We start from the raw sequence: 25,036 nt of genomic DNA on the forward strand, positions 1-25,036 counted from the left end.
AGAAAAACTACAAAAAGACTTGGACATAGCTAAGGCAATGGGTACACTCTATTCTACACCATATAGAGGGTCATTTCATAAAACTCAGTTTCCAGGTGGTTTCAGACCACAGCTGTCCGAGGCATCAACCTCCCAAACAAAACCAGCCTACCAAACACAGTACCAATGAGGTGGATTTAGAGGAACATATAGAGGACAATACTCTAGAAATAGAGGAAAATTCCAGACCTCTAAACAGCCTGCAACACACCCAAAACAGTGGCTTCCCTCACTCCCTTCCACTCAACACCTCTCCTGTGGGGGGAAGACTACAGAAGTACAACACACATTGGCAAAATATCACCACAGACAACTGGGTGCTATCAATTATATGCAATGGTTATTGCCTAGAATTGATAAACACTCCTCCAACTATTCCACCAAGGTTTCACTAGCTAACCACAGAACACACAATTCTGTTACAAAAAGAGGTCCAATCTCTACTACTCAAACAAGCAATAGAGTTAGTTCCACACTCTCAGATAGGAACAGGATTTTATTCACTATACTTTCTAATTCCCAAACAAGATGGCACCCTCAGGCCAATATTAGACCTCAGGCCCCTCAATCTTTACATCCTGTCAGAACATGTTCACATGGTAACTTTACAGGATGTTATCCACTGCTACAAAAACAAGATTTTATGACCGCTTTAGACCTCATGGATATGTATTTCTACATACCCATCCATCCTGCTCACAGAAAATACCTCAGGTTTGTATTTCAGGTAAAACACTACCAGTTCAAAGTGTTACGCTTTGGAATAACAACAGCTCCAAGGGTATTCACAAAGTGCTTGACAGTAGTGGCAGATTACCTAAGAAGGCACCACATACATGTCTTTCCATATCTAGACAATTGGCTAATAAAATCAAGCAGTCGTACACAATGTCAAAATCATACACATTATGCAATACAAACCTTACACACACTAGGGGCCAGATGTACAAAAGGATTTTACCCATTCTGTGTCTATGGGAAAAAGCTTTCGTACATATGGCCCTAGGTTTCTCCATAAACTACCAAAAGTCACACCTTCAACCAGCACAACCACAACCATATTTAGGTGCGATACTAAATACTAAACAAGCTCTAGCGTATCCAAATACACAAAGGATACCAGCTCCAAAATCTAATTCCACAAGTACAACCAAATCAACAATACACTAAGATTTGTCATGAAAATTCTAGGAATGATGGCATCTTGCATTGCGATTGTTCCACACGCAAGATTAAACATAAGGCCCTTACAGCAGTGCCCTGCACAACAATGGTCGTCACAGGCACACTGTCAACTCCAAGATCTAGTGTTAATAGACCGCCAAACATATATGTCCCTTCAATGGTTGAATTCTACCAATCTAATCAAGGGGCGGTCATTTCAAGACCCTGTGCCTTGGACCATAATTACAACAGATGCATCAATGATTGGTTGGGGAGCTCACCTAAACAATCACAACATTCAAGGACAATGGGATGTCAAACAGAAACAGCTACACATAAACCACTTGAAGTTATTAGCTGTGTTTCTAGCCCTCAAAGCTTTTCAACCTCTCCTCACACAGAAGAATGTTCTTATCAACACAGACAACATGACAACCATGTATTATCTTAACAAACCGGGACGGACACATTCATCCCAACTGTCCCTTCTAGCCCAAAACATGTGGAAATGGGCAATCCACAACCAAATTAATCTATTAGCACAGTACATCGCAGGGATAGACAATCAGTTGGCAGATATCCCCAGCAGAAATCACCAACAAACTCAAGAATGGGAGATTCATCCTCCAGTACTTCAAAAGTACTTTCAAAAGTGGGGAACACCAAACATAGACCTATTTGCAACAAGCGAAAACACAAAATGCCAAAACCTTGCATCCAGACACCCACATCCCCTATCCAAGGGCAATGCTCTGTGGATCAGTTGGTCAGGGATATGTGCATACACCTTTCCCCCTCTCCCACTCCTTCCGTTTCTAGTCAACAAGTTGCGTCATACTTCACTCAACATGATACTCATAGCACCAACATGGGCACGTTAGCCATGGTACACAACATTACTAGATCTATCTGTAGTACCACACTCCAAACTACCATGCAGACCAGATCTATTGACACAAAACAGAGGTCAAATGAGACATCCAAATCCCAATCCTCTCAATCTAGCAATTTAGCTCCTGAGGTCATAGAGTTTGTATATTTACAACTCCCATCAGAATGTATGGAAGTTATTAAACAAGCAAGAGAACCCACTATTAGAGAGTCCTATGCAAACAAATGGAAACAATTTGTATATTACTGTCAGTCTAAAAATATAGATCCTCTTACAGCATCAATACAAGATATTGTGTGCTATTTACTTCATTTAACAAAAATCAAATTTAGCATTTTCTTCAATAAAAATACATCTGATTGCAATTTGTGCATATTTACAAATTATCCTACATAGCCCTTTATTTAGAGTTCCTGTGATTAAAGCTTTCATGGAAGGCTTAAAACACATCATTCCACCCAGAAGACCACCAGTTCCATCTTGGAATCTAAATATAGTGCTTACAAGACTTATGGGTCCACCCTTTGAATCAATGCACTTGTGTCAAATTCAATTTGTAACATGGAAAGTTGCCTTCCTAATGGCAATTACTTCTTTGCGAAGAGTAAGTGAAATCCAAGCCTTTACTCTTGAGGAACCTTTCTTCCAAGTACACAAACATAAAGTTGTACTAAGAACAAATCCAAAATTTCTACCAAAAGTTGTCTCACCATTTCATATTAATCAAGCAGTGGAACTGCCAGTCTTCTTCCCACAGCCAGATTCTGTGGCAGAAAGAGATCTACATACATTGGACATCAAAAGAGCTCTAATGATCTATATAGACAGAACTAAACTATTTAGAAAGACTAAACAACTCTTTGTAGCTTTCCAGCAACGACATACAGGCAATCCTATATCAAAACAAGGTTTAGCAAGATGGATTGTAAGGTGCATCTGAACATGCTATATCAAAGCAAAAAAAAGACAGATTTTAATTACTCCCAAAGCACATTCTATACGAATGAAAGGTGCAACAATGTTTTTTTTTTTAGGGAATATACCAATGGCTGAAATATGTAAAGCAGCTACATGGTCAGCACCCCATACATTCACTAAACACTACAGTGTAGACGTTATTTCAAACAACTTCAATTCCTACAGGCTAGCCAACGCTATTTTGGGAGGACAAACTGCTTTGTAGTCTATGCATAGCATGTGTATCTGCAGCTACATATGTCATTGAACGGAAAATGTCACTTACCCAGTGTACATCTGTTCGTGGCATGTTCTGCTGCAGATTCACATGCACCCTCCCTCTTCCCCGGAAGCCTGTAGTTGTTTAAGTTAACACATTTGTATATATATTTACATTTGCATGGACATCTCTTTCTTTATACTTATATAATCTATCACTCATTCCTTGACCCTCTGCGGAAAAACAATCTAACAATGGAGTTGATGCCCATGCGCAATGGAACCGAAGAGGAGGAGTCACTCGATCCCGTGACTCTAAAAGACTTCTTCGAAGAAAAACAACGTGTAACACTCCGAGCCCAACACTAGATGTCAGAATCTATATGCATAGCATGTGAATCTGCAGCAGAACATGCCACGAACAGATTATTGGGTAAGTGGCATTTTCAATATATATATATATATATATATATATATATATATATATATAGCATTTACCTGTACAATACCAATGAAATATCTTCAAGCTAGATAGATGCACACCATGCATCCCATATTCTTCGCATGCTAAAGGAATGTCAGTTCAAGGCAAATTGCTCCTGACCAGTATTGACTAAATAAATGTGCTGCCCAGTATGAGGGAGCCTATTAGTTCTTGCTTCCCCTGGATCTTTTGGTATGGGAGCATTAGCTTTTCAATGCCCAGTGTTGTTGTGCTTTTTTAGTTGGCAGCCTTCCTAACGAGATCAGTTGGTTACCAAACCTGTGTCTGGAGTGGAATAGTCCTTTTGTACAATTCTGTCTTTGGTTTATTGCTACTTTCTTTTGTGGTTCAACACCTTGCAGCTGTTTTAAGGATCTTGCTTGCAGAAGAAAATGTTGCTCACCTGTAGCAATAGTTTATCCAGTATGGCATTCTGAACACATTTGAATGCCTAATCCTCCTGCTTTGATACTTCTAGCATCATACATGCCAGATCTCACCCAGCAGGGTTCCCAAAATGCTTTAGAGCTGGAGGTCATCTTTAGATTTCTTTTTGGTAGATTGCAGAACAATCAGTTACTTTACTCTTGATTCATCCATTGTTTTTTATTCCATTTCAAGATATATTTTTCGCTTTTTCATGGTTTTCACGGCCTGGTATATATTTCACTCAAAGTTAAAAATATAGTGAGAAAACACATCTTGTAACTGTGCTTTAGCACCACTGGTTGTATTGCTTTAGTTCAACAGATAGCTGTAGAGTTTCTTGCCAAAGTCCAACTTTCCTGCTGACACCAAATCCTGGCCATCTTGGAGGTGTCGGGGTGAGAAAATAATGTCTAGTTAATTGCTTCTGGAGTGAGATTTTCAATATAGTGATCTTGAAGTGATGTTCATATCTATGGACCTGCGCTTCCTTAGGAATTGTATAATGACACCCCTCCAAAATGGCCCCAACTATTAATTCAGTGGTGCCAATAGTGCACATCTTGATGTAATTCCTCTTGGTCCTCCCAGGGCCCCTATTACACATAGGGCACACTTTCTCTGTTTACAGCATGGAGCACCTTAAAACAGGTTTGTCAGGTGCAAACGGAGAAAGTGTGCCCTATTACACTGAATGTGCTGCCCCCAGGGCAGCCGCGATCTAACCCTGCCCGGAGGGCAGCCCAATGAAGTGAAAAACGGAGCACCTGCTCTGTGGTTCACTGTGTAGGGCAACTCAACCGCACTTTTAAGTAGGATTAGAGATCCTCTTGAAGGTGTGTGCAGAGGGAACCTGCACTCGCCTGCAAGGGGATGTCTGGGGGGGTACATAGCCCCCCTTCTGCCCCTCCAGAGAGTGCCATCAGGGGACACACTGACCATGTGCCACCATTTCAGTGGTGCTCTGTCAGTGTGCATCCCGACATCTTATTTGCTTCTGCATTCACGTCTATAATATGACACAGGCATAGGAACCAACACCCCCATGCAAACAAGGGAACACCCTCTGGTGATAGCAGACGGTCACCCAGTGGCAGCCGATATCACACGGTGGCATGAAAAACAAGCTGAAAACCACTGTAAGCAGTAGTTTTCGGCTACTTTTCAAAGGCTTTCAACTGGTGACGTCCAGTAATGGATATGAAAACACCCAGGACATCGGCTGCAGCCTCGGCAAGCTTTTTCTTCTTTCTTTTTTTGGGGGGGGAGGGTGGAGGGGGGGGGCTTGGTGGCGGGCTGGATGCAAAAGTGCCACTTAGGTACTTTATGGCACTCAGCCCGCCCACTTCAAGGCCCCACCCCTCCTCACACTGTGAGATTTGTATTCAAGTCGGCAGGTCTGTGATAGCACTAGTGCTGTATGTGCGGCAGCACTATCTGTATTACAGAAAGGGCCACACAAGTGTCTGTGGCCTTTTCTGTAATAACAAAGTGCCCTGGGGCACGCAAAGCGCGTCCACATGCCTGTTGCACCCCAGGGGCACTTTGTATGGTATGGCACCTGCTGGTGCCTTGCTGCATTGAATGAGAACACCTAAGCTGAGCCGCTGTTATAATGTTGCATCTTCTTCAGCAGGGGCTTTGCGCCTCCCCACCCAGATCACCTGAATACATCTGCTGTATAGTTTCTCTGGCAGCAGGAAATAGCAGTTCACTCCCTGTCTGGTTTTCATTGCTGTTTTTGAGATGAAAGTGCAGCTTCATGGGTGAAGATAGAGATGTAACAAACCTAGAGACATACAGATCCGTCCTGTCACCTGTTCAGCACAAGGTGCAAACAAAACCCTGACATTCAGGCCCTATTAGACTGATCTGTTGTGCAGGCATGAACTGCTGACATACCTTGTGTGAACTGATCATGTTCAAGGAACATGTTCTCTAGCACATGCTCATCATAGGATCCTCTCTCCCAAACTGCATTGTATACTGATATAGTGTGCAACACAGGCACATGAGCATAAGCAGTGGCAGACTATGCCGCTTGAAGCTCAAAGCAAGTCCTATGTCTCCATATAAAATGATGAACTCCTGCCCAAAGTGAAAGGTAAATACATGTTTCATGAAACCAGACATGTTACCTTTTTGTGTAGTGTCAAATGTACTGGTCAGCATGAGAGCGCTGCCCATGTTACATGAAATACATAAACATGGGAAGGGATGGAGATCGTCTCATTATCTAGGAGAGCGTCTCACAGAGTTGGCACCAGACATTTGTTGACATAACTTTGTTCAAAGCATCAAAAGGTGTGCATTGTTTATCCTTGTTGTTTTTGTTTAACATGGTGAGAGCGACACAATGCTATTGATCTGAGAAGTAGGTTGTGCAGGAAATACTTGAATCACCTTTATTTATTTATGCAGTTTTATATTGTGCTGACATTACACAAAGCTGTGAATTGAGTATTTGCATTAGAAATAGAACATTACAAAAATATCATAAACAAAACTAGTCACAAATATTGATAATTAGATGTAAAATAGGTGTGATGCTCAAGGAAGTATTATACAAAATGGAGGTAGAATGGTAAGATTCAAGGCCAGGCTCAGTGTGAAGTCTAAGACCTACAATGAATGTAGTTAACAGAAGTCAACTTTAAATTATCTGTCATCATTGCTGATGATAGCGGATCTTAGAGGGCGTGGCATAGCTTTCAGACTGGGCTGTTCCCATTGGAGCAGGACCAAGGCTGATTTGTAATCTGAGGTGGCATGGTGGGCAACAAATGATGGGCTAGAATGCTATCCCAAGCGCTTGCCAGTGATGAGACTATTTCCAAGCATTGCTCCTGTCACTTTTTGTTTGATAACTCTACCAGAAAGGAGCCTGTTTGCATCAGAAATGGAAACCATAAATAGTAAGGCGGTTCTTTTTCACTGTTTGTTTTTCCTTCTAATACTTCTTGAAAATGTAGGTTTACATGTTACAGCTTTACCCACTGTATATGTTGGAGGCAGAAGTGAAGAGAGTCGCGGTCAGTCACCAAACCCATCTCCATTTGAACAGGCATCTAGTTAATGCAAGATGATGCTTTGCATATTTTGTACATGCAAAATAACTAGAATGGGTTCCTGCTGCTGCACCTGTTCTCTTGTTATACAATAATTTTGTTTTTTGACTGAAGCGAGTTAGGATAGAATATTGAATTGGTAATTTGATGGTTTTGACAGCATTGCTAATTCATCACAAGTCATGTCTGCTATTACTTGTTTTGTAGCTGTTCTGAGTGAGCCACTCTTGCATTGCAGGGGCTGTACCTGGTCCATGTCCTTGGTCTGTTGCTCCCTGTGTTGTGTGTGTAATGGGAGACTATGCCTCCTGCTCCCTCTGTGTGATAGAAGAGTACACTGTGGTTTCCACTATGGTTCTTGTTCAATGGGGTTTGAAAAACTGCTCCCTACTCAGAAGCCACAAGTATTGGCTCTGTCAGTGCTTTTTATTTTTGCCTTTCTCTGTCTGTAACTGCCAGGCTTTGTGGGTACTACACATCCTTGCCTTTTTTTGGTGTGTGTAGTTTTCATGGTGTATGGTGCAAACAATGAAGTCTCTGCCTTTTAAATACAAATTTGTTTGTTTCATTAAAAGGCTGAGGGGTTTTTGCACTTTATTCTCACACCACAAGACGAGCAGATGATGTATTTGTCATGGATTGATATCCTCGTTCTTCAGATGCAGGGATATGATGCGCTTGGTAAGGGGGCTCATCAGAGAAGGCACATGAATTAGCATTGGTCATGTAAGTTTCACTTCTAAAATGTCCTGTGTTTGCATCGTGAGAAAGATCACATTGGTTTCAGATTTTTCTTTCGTCAGCACCCCGGCCTTAATGTTTTGTAGAACACCCTAGGGGAGACCTTCAGCCGCGCAGGCGTCTAGCAAAGCGGGAAGATGCATTTCTGGAATGGACCTGTCTACACATCTTGATTAATTTTAAGCGTGGTGAGGATTATGCACACCTCTCCCAAAATATGACAGGGAAAGCATAACCACATTTTAAGCATTCCTCCCAGGGATCGAATCAAGAGTCTAAAGTATTTTTAGAAGAAGCCATGCAGACAGGGGAGTTCTGAAAACAGAGCGGGGGTACACCTGGGAATTTGAGCCATCTTCAGAATAAACCAAGACAACAGCGGTACGTAAAGGCAGTCTGCCGCCGCACAGCGTGTAAAGTTCCTGTGACAGAAAGGCACCTATAAGGCCATTTCGAGAAACACCGAGGTTAGAGTATATTTCGGATTGAAAAGTTGGAGCTTTGGCATGTCCTACACTGGGTTCGACCAACACAGAGGGACAGATTTGGAGTCGGGCGAATATCCTGTCCATCGAAATATACATCTTATTATATCCTATGGGATTTATATTTCGGCTGACGGGATATCTGTCACCGTGGTGACAGAGTAACCCCTGCGCCAAAGTCTAAATTAGGCCCAGAGTCTCTTCACCTATGGAGGGTACAGTTGAGAAACGTTGTCACAAATATATATATTTTTTTACAATTCAGGGTTCCTATAAAAGAAGATTTAGAAGGTGAAATGTATTCAGGGGGCTTGCATTTATTTTTCAGGAGCTAAAAGGGGGGAAAAAAGCAGTTGGCATGTTTTTAAGTGTTTTGTTTACTAATTTTTAACGTTTTTTTAATGAGACAAAGCAAAAGACTTTGTTAAACATGTCTTTAGTGTTAAAAAATGTGTCATTATGTGGTGCACCTTCACGTACTGCGGCCTCCTTTGTTTCCATGCAGAGATGTCATGCATCCGGACTACTCTTGACACTTGCTTCGTTCCTTCTGTCCATTTCCTAGGTCTACGTTGTTGGAAATGAGCCTCTTGAAGTCTTGATGGAATCATTGAAGAATGTTCTTGGAGCCATTTTCTCCCTATATTGTTTCACTAAACAGAATGTATCTCATTTAAGGTAAGGGTAAGAGGCATGTGTACAAAACTCATCAGACCCCTGACCTGCAGAGAAGGCTATACTATTTATACGGTTTACAAAGTATATGCGTCTTCTCACAACACCCTGCGCTTGCTAAGGAATAAATAAAGGCAGGATTCATCTTCTTTGGTGTCTGCCATACACAATTATGGGTCTATATTTTTGTTGGGAAACATTCATTGATTGAGGAAAAAAACCCACATCATGTGTCTGAAAGACCTTTTTTTTCTTTATAACTTTTCCTGTGGACTAATTTGCCTTTTCTGCTGAGCTATCTTGTGCAACTTTCCCTTGTCTCCTTTACATGCTCTTTTGACTGTTTGTGATGCTATTAATTGTGTTTGACCAATGACTTTGTGTTTCACCACTGCGCATATTAGTTGCTCAATGTTCACCAGTAGCACATTATATGTTTTGTTCAGTTTAGCTGCCTATTGGCTTTAACATGGAGTTAGCCATTATATTCTGTATTCAGCTTAGCCGTCTATTGGCTTTGTCATGGCATTAGCCATTACATTTTGTATTCAGCTCAGCTGCCTATTGGCTTTGACATGACATTAGACATTGCATTTGATATTTAGGTTAGCTGCCTATTGGCTTTAACGTGGGGTTAGACATTGCAGTTGAGACATTACAGATGTCTGTGTTTTACCAAGCTGTTTTCTTCACACCAGACCTTAGCTGATAAGAGCGCGTAGATTTTGTGTTTACCTCGCAATCCAGTCTGAGAGCGGAATGGCTCAGGAGAATTGGCCACTCTCCAAGGTTGTTCGGATCTCACACTGAGTTTGCTTTTAAGGATGACTCTGGGTTACAGTGAGTTAGATTCGAATCTGCTTGACTTCAGGCTGGAGCTAGACGTCAGTTGCCAGTCTCCCGCTTGGGTAGAAAATCTTTCTTGCAGTTGACCGGAGTCATCAACTTGCAGACCCCAGAAAGATGAAGCTTTAGGCCCTACCCCCTTGCCCCTACGGTGATGAATTTGACTTTTATGCTTTGCTTTGCAGTTATGTTATATATTTGCTGTGTACATTGCAACTGAGAATTACTGTGATATATTTTGCTTTCATTGCTGCGACTACTTTTAAACGTGTGCTTGAAATCTACTAATTTTATCTCTCAGGAACTTGTGGGTGGGGGAGAATTAACAACAATAAAGGTCTACTTTGAACTCAGAACTGCATTCCAGAGAGGTTCTGTAAGCTCCGATAAGAGATATGTAGGAAAGCAGAACACTGTTACATGTATTTGGTAATTCTGGAGCCTGATATTCCTCTTCATTGGCCCACTGCATCCTTGCAGGAAGTGTCTGCTAGTATAGGCGAGATTCCTGCACTAACTGTCCTGCTCCAGGACTGAATGAAAAAATCTTTGGAAGATAAAAGACAGCTGATATTACGGATTTCTTGGTTAATCCAAGCTTCCAAAATGTCCTTTTATACCATTTCCATTATGAGTTTTATCACACATGGCATTATAGTTGGAAAACAATCTCTTGAGATAATTTAGGCACAGTCATATTTATAAATCAGTGGTAAACTTTAACCAGATTGGTAACTGAACAAATATTTGTTTTGACAAAATGGTTCCCCAGGTATATTAGGTATAGCACACTAAGCAAGTGATACCACAAGCATGAAAAATTAACTAAGTTACTATTACTCTCAGTGAAAAAGCTGTTTTCTATGAAGTGACAGAAAATGAACTACATTCTCAGCTTTTCTGTGCTACCACCAAATGCCTGTGTATTGATGCGTGATGTTTTGTGTTGAAGCTGGGATTTTCAGTTATGTTACAAACCCTTGACTGCCATAAATTTATTGACAGCTTTGTTTGTGATTTCCATTTGTTGGGCAGTATTAATTTCTTTTCTGCTGATAACATTAGGGTCAGTATTTTGCATACTACATGTACAAGAAAGTATATATATAAAGCATCCTCCTGACAGCTCCTCTCAAGGTAATCTAAGACTCAAAGGGACATTGTAGAAAATTGATGTGGTTGATTGCTCTCTTTCCCAAATAATGTTTTATCCAGCCATCCATCTTGAAATTAAGTGGCCATGTTACCTCCAGCAGTTGGTAAACATGCCAGCATTTAGGGACCACAGTTTAGATGATGTAAGATACAGTCTCAAAATTATTTTTTATATATGTTCTTGTACTAGCGACCTGTAGAGAGCTAAACAGCCTATTCCATATCACCTGCTTGGCTTCTTGCTAGATTCGTACCCATGTCTTGCTCCAATTTTGTCATGTATTCTATAGCTTAGTTCATTGATTCCCTTTGTTCATTGATTCTATAGGAGTGATGTCTAGGGTAGCTATATTGAGTCAAAAATCTGTATACTCCTTTGAGCCAAGCTTACAGAACATAGGTGAGATGCCCAGTGTCCGAGTTGTACATATTGGTTATGTTTTTCTTCCATATGGGTAAATGTGTGTACACAAGCACTATCAAGACCGAGGGATTTCTTCTTTGTACAGTTTATCCATTGCAAGTGATGACACCTTTGTTGCTTGCTGCTAGGGAGGAATCTAGATGGCTGTGTTTCAGAAATATACATAAGGGGAAAGTAGAAGTTTTGTATTTCTTAATTGTTGTGTCCAGTTACCAAATGCCAGTCTCTGTTGAATGTAACTGGGACATATGATTATCGGTGCAAGTATGTGTAGAATTCAGGGTCCCCACTGGGTTTAACTAGAGTGCTAAGTATAAATTCAGTCACTGTGGTTGTGGCTGTTCCATAGTTTAAAAACAGTTGTATATCTTGGAACGCACGTCTTCAAGGATATTCTGGATAGAATTGTGGAACCTAGCTGGAAAACCTTATCCTGGTGCCTTATATGCCAGTGACTTGAGGATCTTTCTGACCTCAGCTTTTCAAATGTGGAGTTCCACCTAACTCTTCAGTTCATCTCTTCACATTAGTAATAATAATTGGTTTAGATAGCTTCGTTGTGTGTTAGGACATAGTTTTTCTTTTGTGAAGGGATCAGTGTAAAAGCTTCTGATGGGCACATTTTTGTAAAAAATATTTAATGGATTTAAAGTAGTTTTTCCTTGTTCTTTATGTAGTTTATTCACATAACGTGTCTGCTTTATTATCTGTGTTGTAATATGTTTTTATTGTACAGCAGACTGTGGGGATTTTTATGCCATAGGTAGGTCCACTGTCCCCTGACGTGGCAAAGCTGTCTGAAGATTTTCTCTGTTTGCTTATATTTTATTACAAGGGTCTTTAACTGTTAGTGCAGTTCAAGCCCTGGGGGAGTAAAAGGGTTCATCAAAGGTGTCATAAGTGTAATGCATTCATCCTTCACAAATGCTTTCATTACCTCCCAGACCTGTGTGTCTATGTAATTTATCATGTCAGTAATTTTATGTCTGAGTAGCGATCTTTTATTTTTTTTTGTTATTCACTCTCCCTGGCCAGAAGAAATACTTGGGTGAGGGATGAACTTAGAGTCATGGTAACTGGCACCTGTTCTCAATAACCTTTGCCTACTACTTCTACATTTGTTATTCGTTCCAGCAGGCTTTTATCCACCAAATATATATATGTACCAGAATATCCCTTGTTCACATAAGGGCAACCCCTACAGTCATATTCATTTGACAGATATGGCCTCCATGCTTTGCTGAAAGCTCATTCCTGTATTTCCTCTAATGAGATCCTACAGGACTTATATGTCCCTGGGATGTATGGATGTGCCTATCCCTAATTAAATGTAGAACAGAACAGCGGCCTCACCGAAGGTTTATCTATAGTTTTGTAGTGCTAGCAGTTACTGAGAAGGCATCCTAACATTAGAAAGACAACCAGCAGGTTAACACAGAAGAAGAATCTTGTTATTGATTGAACAGCAAGATTTTTTTTACTTTCTAGAAATATGAAGGTCCGAGAGGCAACTCATTTCCAAAGGAAGTGAGTTCCAGGCTTTGACTGCCATAAAGGCAATGCATCTGTCTCTCTGGTGGGCTTTCCTGATCTTCAGATCCTGAAGATGTAAGGTTGTGCTTTGTCCTCGGGTCCTTTTGAGAGTATATCAGGAGAACAGCTCAACATGAACGATGGGGCACATAGGGCTTTGAAGCAGACACATAGACTCCTTTGTTTATGTACTGGAAACAAGTGAAACATATACAAATGTGGGCTTTTGAGGAGGTGCTCTACTGCAACATGTGTGCCATTTTTAAAAGCTGGACGGTACAGCCCGGGAGCTTTGAAAATAGGGCATTAGTCTAATCCAATTGTCAGCCCGCCACAGCCTGCAGAGTGCAATAATGCACATTTTCCATTAAGAAAAGAAGACTTTTATCAGGAATCTTCAGATGAAAAAAACAGGATGAGGTGACCTTGGTTGCCTATTATTTGAAAGTGGGTTGGTCATTGAATACTACAGATTTGTAACATTCTTCATGGGCAGTGGACAGACAGCAAAAGAGTCTGGCTACCAGCCCTGTGACCAAATCCTTTGGGAACCATCTTGCACCATTACCTATGACTTAAATGAGCAAACTTTGAACAGTTTCTTCACATCCAGTATGTCACAGCTCTCAATCCAGAGTGAAAATTTGCGAGGGCCACCCTATCCTTCAGCTCAAGTATTATTTGAGTATCAACTAATGCGTAATCAGTCGTCCAAGAGGAGCTATGTTCAGACTAGTGTTGGGCTCGTGAATGATTCCTGCAGGACTCCATAAAGTATTGAACTGGCTAGTGATCTAAAAGGGGATCATTCTGTTGGAAATAAACAAATGATCAAACCCAGTTAAAAACCTGAACTCATGCTCTCACTACCCTGAAACTGTCAAGCAGAGTGACCTGACTCAGGTTCCGAGACTATGGAGAGGTCCAATAGGATAAGGGCAAAAACTTACCATTGGTTCAAGATCACTCATAATTTATTTTAGTCAGCAACAAGTGTCCCCTCACTGCCAAGGGAGGCAGAAAAACCCTGCTTAAGAAGAGAATTTGCTGTAATTAATCTTAGCTGAGAATTGACCAGTTTTTCTGTCAGTTTTGTACAAAAGCTTAGAAAAGAAAAAGGATGATTGTTTCTCAAGACCAGAGGATCAAAAGGAGCCTTCATCAAAAGAGGAAGGATACAATCTTCTTTTTCCAATTTCCCGGATGGAAGCCAGATAACAATGAGGGATTTACTGATCTACAGACTGAGGGGGCATTATTCAACCCAATGAGATAAAAGGAATAGCCTGCGTTTGGGTCATTGGGAGAGCCTGACTCTATTGTGTTCATGATGTTCATTGTCTCCTACACCAATAAAAGTTTAAAGTTGATAATGGTATGCAAGAGAGCAGAAGTTACATCACTTAGCATGGAGGTTAAAGACAGCAGATTTGGAAAATACTGATGGTTGATAGTTGAGGGCCTATTTGCCACACAACGAATCACGTGTTGGCTGTTGATGTAGACTTTTGATGCTGTATGTACCACATGGTGAACCAGAAATAAGATTGCTTTGGCAAATACATCGATGCTGTATGAACTGCATGGAGGATCTGAAATAAAAAAAAAAGCTATTGGTAACTTCACAACCCTTGGAACTGGATATTAGCTTTCATTTGAACTCTTGAGTGCTCAGAACTTCTTTCAACTACCTTACAGTTTTGTTTAACAGCAAGCAAGATCTCAAATGTACCATGGAGCAGATGGTTGAGATCATAAATTCAAGTTATTGTTTTTACGCTGTGAGGCCTTTTTGAAAGATTTTGTCTCTCTATCTAATCTATCTAACCTATCTAATCTATCTGTTGTTACACAGCTTTTTGAAGTCCTGCAGAGGACTGCTGTCCGGCTCCTTGTAAAATGTAGTACTTGTTTTTAAATTTTTGATTTGCATGCAGCTCCCTGGCCTTTTACTGCAATTGTAGGCATGAAAAAGATACACACATGCAGTTGGATACAAAGAATACAATCTTTGGTAGGGAAAAGCGATTTCTGATTGATAGCCACCTGATAAAGGAAGAGAATTAAATAAAATAGGAGACCAGCCACCAAACCAGTATCATAGAGGGAGAAAAGAATTGAGAGCCCTTTTAACTAGCATCTTCTGGAGGGCTTCAAAGTACTTTGTCAAAGTGGGCTTTATACTTCTAGCGGATCATGTGAAATTGTACATGGCTCTCTTCACAGTTCTAAGTGAACGGTTCTTTTCTGACATTTGGTGAGGGAGCAGCAGGCATGAGTAAAACTGTTTAGAAAGATATTTCTTAAACAATGGTACATGGTAGCTCTTTAGAGGTAGTAGCTAGCTGCGGAAAGAAAGAAAAACAAGGTTTACAGGTGTACAAGTAGCCACGCTTGTATGAGAGAGTTAGAAGGGAGAATATCTTTCACTTTACATTTTGATCACTTTGCTAATGGGTAAACAATTGTTCTGTCAGTTTCTGGCTTATTTTCCACTTTTGTTGGATCTAGATTATACATTACCCCTTATTACATTTCTCATTGAGACAGTCGAGGAATCCATTGGTAGATATGGTTGAGTAGTTTCAGCAGTTCAAAGAGGGTCAAGGCGTAGAATTCATGATCTGATCTTTTAAGCTAAAGAGCCATTCACTATGTGAGAGAGATACAGGCAGGTGATTGTTCCGTATTTAAAAAAAGTTCAGTTTATGGCTTTTGAACCCGATCAAGATTTTGTTAAGAACATTTCTAAGATTGTTAGTTATGCAGAAACCTGAGACCTACTAAGATCTGTTATTGTCAGAATGCTTGCCATTGTCTCCCTTGGGACTCTTAGTCTGGGTGATCCAAAATAATCGTCAAGTTTGAGTTGATTGAAGCTCAGTAACAGCTTTCAGAGCTACAAACCAAAAAATGCCCAAAGTGACGCAGTTTACCAGAACTGCACCACGTATTGTATTATCTTCTGCATGTTGCTTCAGTTACTTCTGGTTTCATTCTGCTGCTGCTCGTTATGAACAGTATTTTTTCAGCATCTTTTGTTCCTTCAAATAACATTGTGCGTTCATAATATCTCCACTTTTGTCATGGATTAATTCCTTCCTATATTGAATTTTCTTGCTCTTTGCTAGCTACAACAAAGTGATTACACCTTTTTATTGTCATTTTATCTGATTAATGCCACTCAAACCTCTAACAATGTTCTCATCTATTGATGTTTTTTAAAATTATAATACTTCTTGCAGAAATAATTAAAACGAATGCATACATGTAAATATACATCCAGTTTTCTATACCCGATTTTGGTTTCAGTGAGTACTATACAAGAGAACCTTCTCAATATCTTAAACCTGTGATTCCCTACCTGTGGTCCGGGGACCCCTTGGGGTCCGTGAAGCCTCCTTAGGGGGTCCGTGACTGCTTTGAAAATTTAATAATATTAACAGCTTTCAGCAATGACTCATTGGTGGGGGTCCCTGAAATTCCAATAATGAGGGTTCCCGGGTTCCAGAACTGATAAAGTGGGGGTCCACTGAAGTCAAACGGTTGGGAACCGCTTGTTTTTATGAGCCTGTCTGTCTTGGCTTAAGTCTGTCAAAAATGCAACATAGCTCAAGCAGTTCTTTAGTGAAAAGAACCTGTTTGAAGACCTTCAGTCAACTTTTAGACTAGAGTGCAGCGCTGACCTCACAATGCTTCAAATGTTTGATGGACTGCGCATCCTTGAAAGTGGTGTTTCCTACATTCTCATACTTTTAGCTCTTTCTATGACAGTTGATTCGTAAATCAAATGACCTTCTTTGAAATTCCCAACAACAAATGGGCATGAATAGTAGGGTCCTTAAAAATTGTTCACAACAAATAAGTGTGCAACAATCTGTGCAACCTTTCTCTTGTTCATCAAGAAGTGTCTCAAGATACAATTCCTGCTTTGACTCGTTTTATTGCCTACATTGATGCTCTGTGATCTCTATTCCGATACCCCAATGTGTCATATATTCTGAATGCTGAAGATATTCTGCTGAATCTAAAAACATTTCTTCCACTTTATGCAGCTCCTTGAAGACATTCAGGGGGTGATTCTGATTCTGGCGGGCGGCGGAGGCCGCCCGCCAGAATTCCGCCCCCATTATACCGCTCCGCGGTCAGAAGACCGCGGAGGGTATTATGAGTTTTTCCCTGGGCTGGCGGGCGGTCTCCAAAAGACCGCCCGCCAGCCCAGGGAAAAACTCCCTTCCCACGAGGATGCCGGCTCGTAATCGAGCCGGCGGAGTGGGAAGGTGCAACGGGTGCAGTGGCACCCGTCGCGTATTTCAGTGTCTGCAAGGCAGACACTGAAATACTTTGCGGGACCCTCTTACGGGGGCCCCTGCCGTGCCCATGCCATTGGCATGGGCACGGCAGGGGCCCCCAGGGTCCCCGCGACCCCCCCCTACCGCCATCCTGTTCATGGCGGCTTTCCCGCCATGAACAGGATGGCGGTAGGGGGGGTCAGAATCCTCATGGCGGCGGAGCGCGCTCCGCCGCCATGAAGGATTCCCCCGAGCAGCGGTAAGTCGGCGGGAGCCCGCCGACTTGCCGCTTCTGACCGCGGCTGAACCGCCGCGGTCAGAATGCTCGTGGGAGCACCGCCAGCCTGTTGGCGGTGCTCCCGTGGTCGGTGGCCCTGGCGGCCACCGGCCGCCAGGGTCAGAATGACCCCCTCAGTCTTGAGTGACTCATCATTATTTTAACAACACAGAACCCCAGAACCCCAACTAACCACCTGAAACACCCTCACCACTCAGGAAACCGCCACTCTCGTGAACTCCATCCACTCATGAGCGATCAGAATGACCCCTGCACCACCACATCTTTCACTTCAGAAAAGACAGAATCAGCCAAATACTCACCTCCGTGCTCAAATCAAATCAGGGTTTACAAAACCGCAATTACTCAACTGTAATGGTCTCAAGGCACTGCTGAACACCTCTGTGACCACGGCCACGTTCCCAGAAGACTGGAAGCAAGCCGAGATCAAACCCTTACTCAAAAAACCATCATCCAACCCCAACAAACTCAAGAACTACCAACCCATCTCCTTTCTTGATTTTCTGGCCAAAGTACTTCTCCCAGTCCGGATTCTGCAGCAGCCACAGCACCTAGATCACTCTCATTGCAGCTGCAGACAAAATCAGAGTCCTCCTCGATCAAGGAGATACTGCAACCCTGATCCTCCTCGACACCTGAGCAACGTTTGACAGGGTATTCCACCACATGCTGATCACCAGACTACACAACACCGGTATCCAAGGGAACTCCCTCAGATTGATCGCCTCTTTCCTCACGAGAAGAACCCAAAAAGTCTGCCTACCCCAGTCACCGCCAAACCCAAGAACATCATCTGTAGGGTCCCTTACAGCTCATCCCTCAGCCCCAACCTATTTAATACCTACAGGACAACTTCGCCAGCGTTGTCGATCCCAAGGACACATCATCTCGTACGCAGATGATACTCAACTTATCCTCTCTCTCTCGCGCTCTCTCTCTCTCTCTCGCTCTCTTTCTCTCTCTCTCTCCAAGGATCCTACCACCACCAGAGCCAGATTCGATAGCTGCATGATGAGCATCACCAACTGGATGAGAGAACTGCCTGAATCTCAACACCGACATAACAGAACTTCTGATCTTCCACAAAACCTCCACCTCCTGCCATGATTCCTGGTGGCCTGTGTAACTAGGACCAGCACCCTCCCCATCCGATCACACCAGGAACCCTAGCATTATCCTAGACAGCAGACTGAACATGAAATCCCAGGTCAACACAGTACCATCAGTCTGCTTATCTTCACTCTGTGCATTCTATGGAATATCTTGAAGTGGCTCTCCAACAATATCAGACGCACCGTCACACAAGCCCTTGTCAAAAGCAGATTTTACTACGGAAACTCCCATTACTGCAGGCTCTCCACCCACCACCTCAAGAGACTTAAGGTCATCCAGAATGCCGCAGCCAGACTCATCTTCGACCTCCCCTGCAGGACCCACATCTTCCCCCCTTCCCCATCTCAAGCAACTCACTTGGTTCCCAGTATAGAAGAGATGCCAATTCAAACTACTGACCCATGCATTCAAAGCCCTTCACAACCTAGGACCAACCTACATTAAGCACCACCTGAACTTTCACCAACCGACCAGACTAGTCCAATACGCCACCCTATCAATTGTCCACACTCCCTCGCAGCTACAGGTGCACCAGCAGCAGGCGATTGTTCTCCTACATCGCAGAAAAGGCTTGGAATGACCTCCCCTTGCAGCTCCACCTCCCCATCTCTACCTAAATTCAGAAAAGCACTCACAACCTGTCTCTTCAACTGAGCCTATTGCACCCTGCAAGCGCCTTGATACCTTTGTGGGTGATTAGCAGTGCTATACAAATCAGCTGGTTGATTCATTGAGTATTTTAAGCTAAGTCCATCTTAAGAACGGTTTCTAGCCCTCCACATAATATATTTTATGGCATTTATTGCCTGTGCTAAATCTTTGTGCTTTGTTGTATACAAAAATCTTAATCTGTACTCACCTAATCACAGCCTATCCCATATGTCCATTACTAATCTTTTATATACTACCACAGTAGCATCCGGAATCATTGGCAGTAATGTATTCAGTATGAGTTGTATCATTCACAAAGATAATCATTTTTAGGCCTCCTCTACCTGTTTGTGAAAATATCTATCTCAGGACGCATTTGGTCTCTTAGGTGTTCTAGCACCTTCCTTTCTGGAATGACTAGCCTTCAAAAAATAGTAACACTAACCCATGGCCACCTATGTGAGCACGGTGTGGCTTTTAAAGCTCCTGACCCACCCCTGTGTTTGGTTTGCACTTCATAAAACTGCTAATGAATTAAATAAAGCTTTGTAAGCTTAGGTTACTGTCTTATGCTGAGTCACTTGTTCTTACCAGGTCGCCTTGCCAGGAGATCCTACTTTGGCTTTTGGACAAGCTGGAGCGTCAGGAAGCATTGGTAACACTGAAGAGGTTGGCACAACTGGACAGGACCTTGCCCTTTCTTGACCCACGATGCACGTTTGCAGCTGCCAGTGAAGGTGGTGCCATCATCAAAGTGAAAGAAACCATTAGGTAAGGCCTTCTTGTGGTGTTGTAGCGCAGACCACCTTAGCAGGTGTTTGGCCGGATCATTAACAATATGTATGATCAGTAAGGGTGATTTTGAGCGTATAAACCCTTGGGTGTGAAAAATGGTGATTGAAAGCGAAATTAAATGCTATTATCTGTTGCAACACAGAATTTTATGATTAAAACTCTGTTGATGTTCTGTGTTTGTTAGATTTTACATCTCTGTAGAAACGTGTTTTCTGCCTCTTTTGTACCTGTGACCCATTCATGTTATATTTTTATCCCTCCTGTTTTTGCGTGATTTATAAATTGGTGACAATTTCTACTTTGGTTGAACCTCTGAGCATTGTATTTGGTCTAGTTTTGGGCTCTTTATGAGGACTTGCATGTGAGTTGTATTGTATTGTAATAGTGTTTATATAGTGTTTACTACCCCTGACGAGGCGTCAAATCGCTTTTCGACGAGTAGCACGCTACTCCGGATCCCAAAAGGAGTCAGTGGTGGATTAGTATAGGGAAATATGAGTACAGTTTTAGTATTATTAATAATTAATTTGAGCAGCGGATTTGTGAGTTTGTTAGTTGGATTGACTGGAGTAATGGAGGGGTGGAGAAGGGAAGAATCCAGAAGTGTTAATTGGGAGTTTATAGTAATAGGATTTAGGCCTGGGGTGAGTAAAGGGGGGGGTGGAGGAGGGGAGAGTCTGTGGAAAGGGTTAGGGAGATCATAGTAGCAGGAGAGGTTTTGGATGAGTTAAAGTAGAGATATATGAGGGAGAATTTAGTAGGGTTGTTTGCAAGATCATGGTAGTAAACAGAGGTTTGGGTGAGTTAGATGTGGAAGAGGAGGGAAGAGCTTAGGCAGGGTTATTTAGGAGATGAAAGTAGTAGAATGGATTTGGGATGAGTCAGAGTGGGAATGGAGGATAGATTGATAGAGACATGACATGGTGATGGGTAGACAAAGTAAAGCTCACAAGAGAGTGAAAATATAATATTTTTTATTAATAATATTATACTTATATCGATATATACACACACACATTTTTATCATTATTTTTATTTTATGTATTCTTTATTATTATTATTAATATATATTTTTTTCAGATTTATCATTTGAATTTTATTTATAGATATATTTTTTTCTCTAGTACAGTAGGACTAGAGTAATAAATAAATAGATATGTAAGTACATAGCAAGGGTATATATGTCCAAGAAATATAATAATGGGTTTCATATGAGAAGAAGAGTAGTATTGTATAAACACAGACTTTCAAGATTTGTAATATTTGAAGATAATTAATAAATGTACTTTTCTAACATTTATTTAGCTTTACTCAATTTTTGAATAGCCACATACCTATGATAATAAACATTTGACCAGTGTGATATAAAATGAGAGCAGGGATTCCTAAGTATCTAATATAACTACTTATCTAGGAGCTATGCAATTACCTATGAACAAGTTAAGCATAGAATAACCCACATATACACACACACACATATATATATACATACATATACATATTTAAACTGTGAGTAAATATACATTAGCTAAACAGGTTTAACCTCTTAGCTGCTGCCGCCCCAGTGCTGAGCCCTTTTTTGGCTATTTGGGGTAGTTCGCGCTTAGGCCTTCATAACTTTTTGTCCACATAAGCTATCCACGCCAAATTTGCGTCCTTTTTTTCCAACATCCTAGGGATTCTAAAGGTACCCAGAGTTTCTGGGTTCCCCTGGAGGAGACCAAGAAAATAGCCAAAATAGACATAAAATATTGTTTTTTTCAAAACAATTGGAAAAAAGGGCTGCAGAAGAAGGTTTGTGGTTTTTACCCTGAAAATGGCACCAACAAAGGGTTTGCGGTGCTAAAATCACCATCTTCCCAGCTTGCAGGAACAGGCAGAGTTGAATCGGAAAACCACATTTTTCAACACCTTTTTGGCATTTTACTGGGACATACTTCATTTTCACTATTTTTGGTGCTTTCATCCTCCTTCAAGTTAGTGACATGAATGGGTGTGAAACCAACACTTGATCCCGGAAAGCTAAGTATTTCTGAAAAGTAGACAAAATTCTGACTTCAGGAAGGGATCATTTGTGTAGATCCTACAAAGTTTTCCTACAGAAAATAACAGCTGAAAAAAAAATATTGAAATTGAGCTGAAAAAAACCCAGCCATTTTTCTCAGCGTTTTGCTCTGTAACGTTTCTGCAATGTCAGATTTTTTAAAGCAATATACCGTTAAGTGTGCTGGACTCTTCTGGTTGCAGGGATATATAGGTCTTGGAGGTTCATCAAGATCCCCAGGTACCCAGAGCCAATAAATGAGTTGTACCTTGCAATGGGTTTTCATTCTATACCGGGTATACAGCAATTCATTTGCTGAAATATAAAGAGTGAAAATTAGGTATCAAGAAAACCTTTGTATTTCCAAAATGGGCATAAGATAAGGTATTGAGCAGCAGTGGTTATATGCCCATCTCTGAACTCCGGGGTGCCCATACTAGCATGTGAATTACAGGCCATTTCTCAAATAGATGTCTTTTTTACACACTGTCTTACATTTGGAAGGAAAAAATGTAGAGAAAGACAAGGGGCAAGCAATAACACTTGTTGTGCTATTCTGTGTTCCCGCAAGTCTCCCGATAAAAATGGTACCTCACTTGTGTGGGTAGGCCTAATGCTTGCAACAGGAAAGGCAACATGGACACATCACATTTTAACATTGAAATCTGATGTGTTTTTTGCAAAGTGCCTAGCTGTGGATTTTGGCCTCTACCTCAGCCGGCACCTAGGGAAACCTAGAAAACCTGCACAGTTTTGAAAACTAGACACCTAGGGGAATCCAAGATGGGGGGTGACTTGTGGGGCTCTGATCAGGTTCTGTTACCCAGAATCCTTTGCAAACCTCAAAATGTGGCCAAAAAAACACTTTTTCCTCAGATTTCGGTGACAGAAAGTTTTGGAATCAGAGAGGAGCCACAAATGTCCTTCCACCCAGCATTCCCCCAAGTCTCCTGATAAAAATGGTACCTCACTTGTGTGGGTAGGCCTAGCACCCGCGACAGGAAATGCCCCAAAACTCAACGTGGACACATCACATTTTCACAAAGAAAACAGAGCTGTTTTTTGCAAAGTGCCTAGCTGTGGATTTTGGCCTCTAGCTTAGCTGACACCTAGGGAAACCTAGCAAACCTGCACAGTTTTGAAAACTAGACACCTAGGGGAATCCAAGATGGGGTGACTTGTGGGGCTCTGACCAGGTTCTGTTACCCAGAATCCTTTGCAAACCTCATAATTTGGCTAAAAAAACACTTTTTCCTCAAATCTCGGTGATATAAAATTCTGGAATCAGAGAGGAGCCACAAATGTCCTTCCACCCAGCATTCCCCCAAGTCTCCTGATAAAAATGGTACCTCACTTGTGTGGGTAGGCCTAGTGCCCGCGACGGGAATAGATCACACAACAATCAATGTTGGTACTTACATGAGGTAACTGTTGACCCTGGGGTGATCCATTCCTTACGCAGGCACTAGGTATAGGCACTCAAGTGGGGTAGTGTTTTTATCAGGACAGGTGAGGAATCACTGGGTGGTAGGAATTTTGTGGAACGCAGCATATTCCTGTAGTTTGTGTGACAGAAATGCAAGAAAAATAGAGTTTTTATTCAACATTTCAGCTTTGCAGGGTATTCTGGGTAAGAGAACTTTGGGGAATCCACACAAGTCACACCTCTGTGGACTCCCCCAGATGCCTAGTTTCCAGAAATGTTTGGGTTTAGTATGTTTCCCTATATAGCCGCCGAACCCAGGACCAAAAACAGAGGTGCGTGCCTTACAAAACCAGTTTGTTTTGTGATAGATAATTTTGATGTCTCCACAATACAATTTGGGCAGTGGAATTTGGGGCTGAACTAAATTGGGGAGTTCCCAAGAGAGCACCCTCTCTGTGCTTGCCCCCGCATTCACCTGCTCTCTGGGTTGGGATAACCCACTATTGCCCTGTTGCACAGACTGTGCTTGCGAAGGGACAACAGGACTGCCCTCATCACCTCCCTCACCATTTACTGGAAGGAGTTATCCAATGGGACTCCTCCAACTGAAAAATCACTCCCAGAGTCTGCGCCATTGTCCTATCCCTCAGATGCTGTCTCACTCTCTGATCCTGTGTCAGAGCTGTCCTCTATAATCCGAGTGACGTCAGCAGCATTCATCCATCAAGATGCCATCTCGGCTATTGGCTAAACTGTTGCTCTAAAACACTAGCCTACATAGACAGTCACAAAATTGCTGGTGTGTTTGTGTGTGATACTTGCTACAGTAGAGGCCACCTTACCTGTGCTTCTTCCCTCAATCAGCACGTTCTTTCAAGACACTCAAACACCTTGTCACATACCATTCGTCACAGTCTTTAGCACCTCCTGCGCCCAGTCCAATCCCACTCCCATGTCCTCCTCCTCGGATTCCCTCATTACCACCAAACAAACGTGCTCTTCATCTCTCCATAGCCACCCCCCACCCTGCATATCAATTTCATTCGCATTATAGCGCAGGTAGTGGCTGACTTTACTAATGTACTCCGCTATTTACATAAAATACAGATTTGCTCTTTGCAGTAGTCATATAAACCTTCTGCGCTTCTTTATGGCACTAAAACTGCCACTAGACAAAAGTCTGATCCTTTTGTAGCAGAAACATAATCACAAGACTTACTTGACTTTTTTTATTGCTGCCTAAAAGCGACAGTTGAAATGCGTCAGTTGAAGTATGTGCACTGCTTTGAAGACGCAAGCTGCAACTGGA

The 25,036-nt window shown here is 41.9% G+C and overlaps 1 protein-coding gene across 2 annotated transcripts in view; it reads left to right on the forward strand.

Moving 5' to 3' along the window:
- The window catches only part of TANGO6 (transport and golgi organization 6 homolog), a 515,068-nt gene that overhangs the window by 205,834 nt on the left and 284,198 nt on the right, over positions 1 to 25,036 (forward strand). For both annotated transcript variants that reach the window (XM_069217099.1, XM_069217100.1), the window contains exons 8-9: positions 9,041 to 9,153; positions 20,057 to 20,233. In XM_069217099.1, the coding sequence (XP_069073200.1) occupies positions 9,041 to 9,153; positions 20,057 to 20,233 (290 nt within the window). The remainder of the gene's footprint in view (positions 1 to 9,040; positions 9,154 to 20,056; positions 20,234 to 25,036) is intronic.

The sequence above is a fragment of the Pleurodeles waltl genome, chromosome 12, assembly GCF_031143425.1.
Source record: "Pleurodeles waltl isolate 20211129_DDA chromosome 12, aPleWal1.hap1.20221129, whole genome shotgun sequence".
Taxonomy (NCBI): Eukaryota; Metazoa; Chordata; class Amphibia; order Caudata; family Salamandridae; genus Pleurodeles; species Pleurodeles waltl.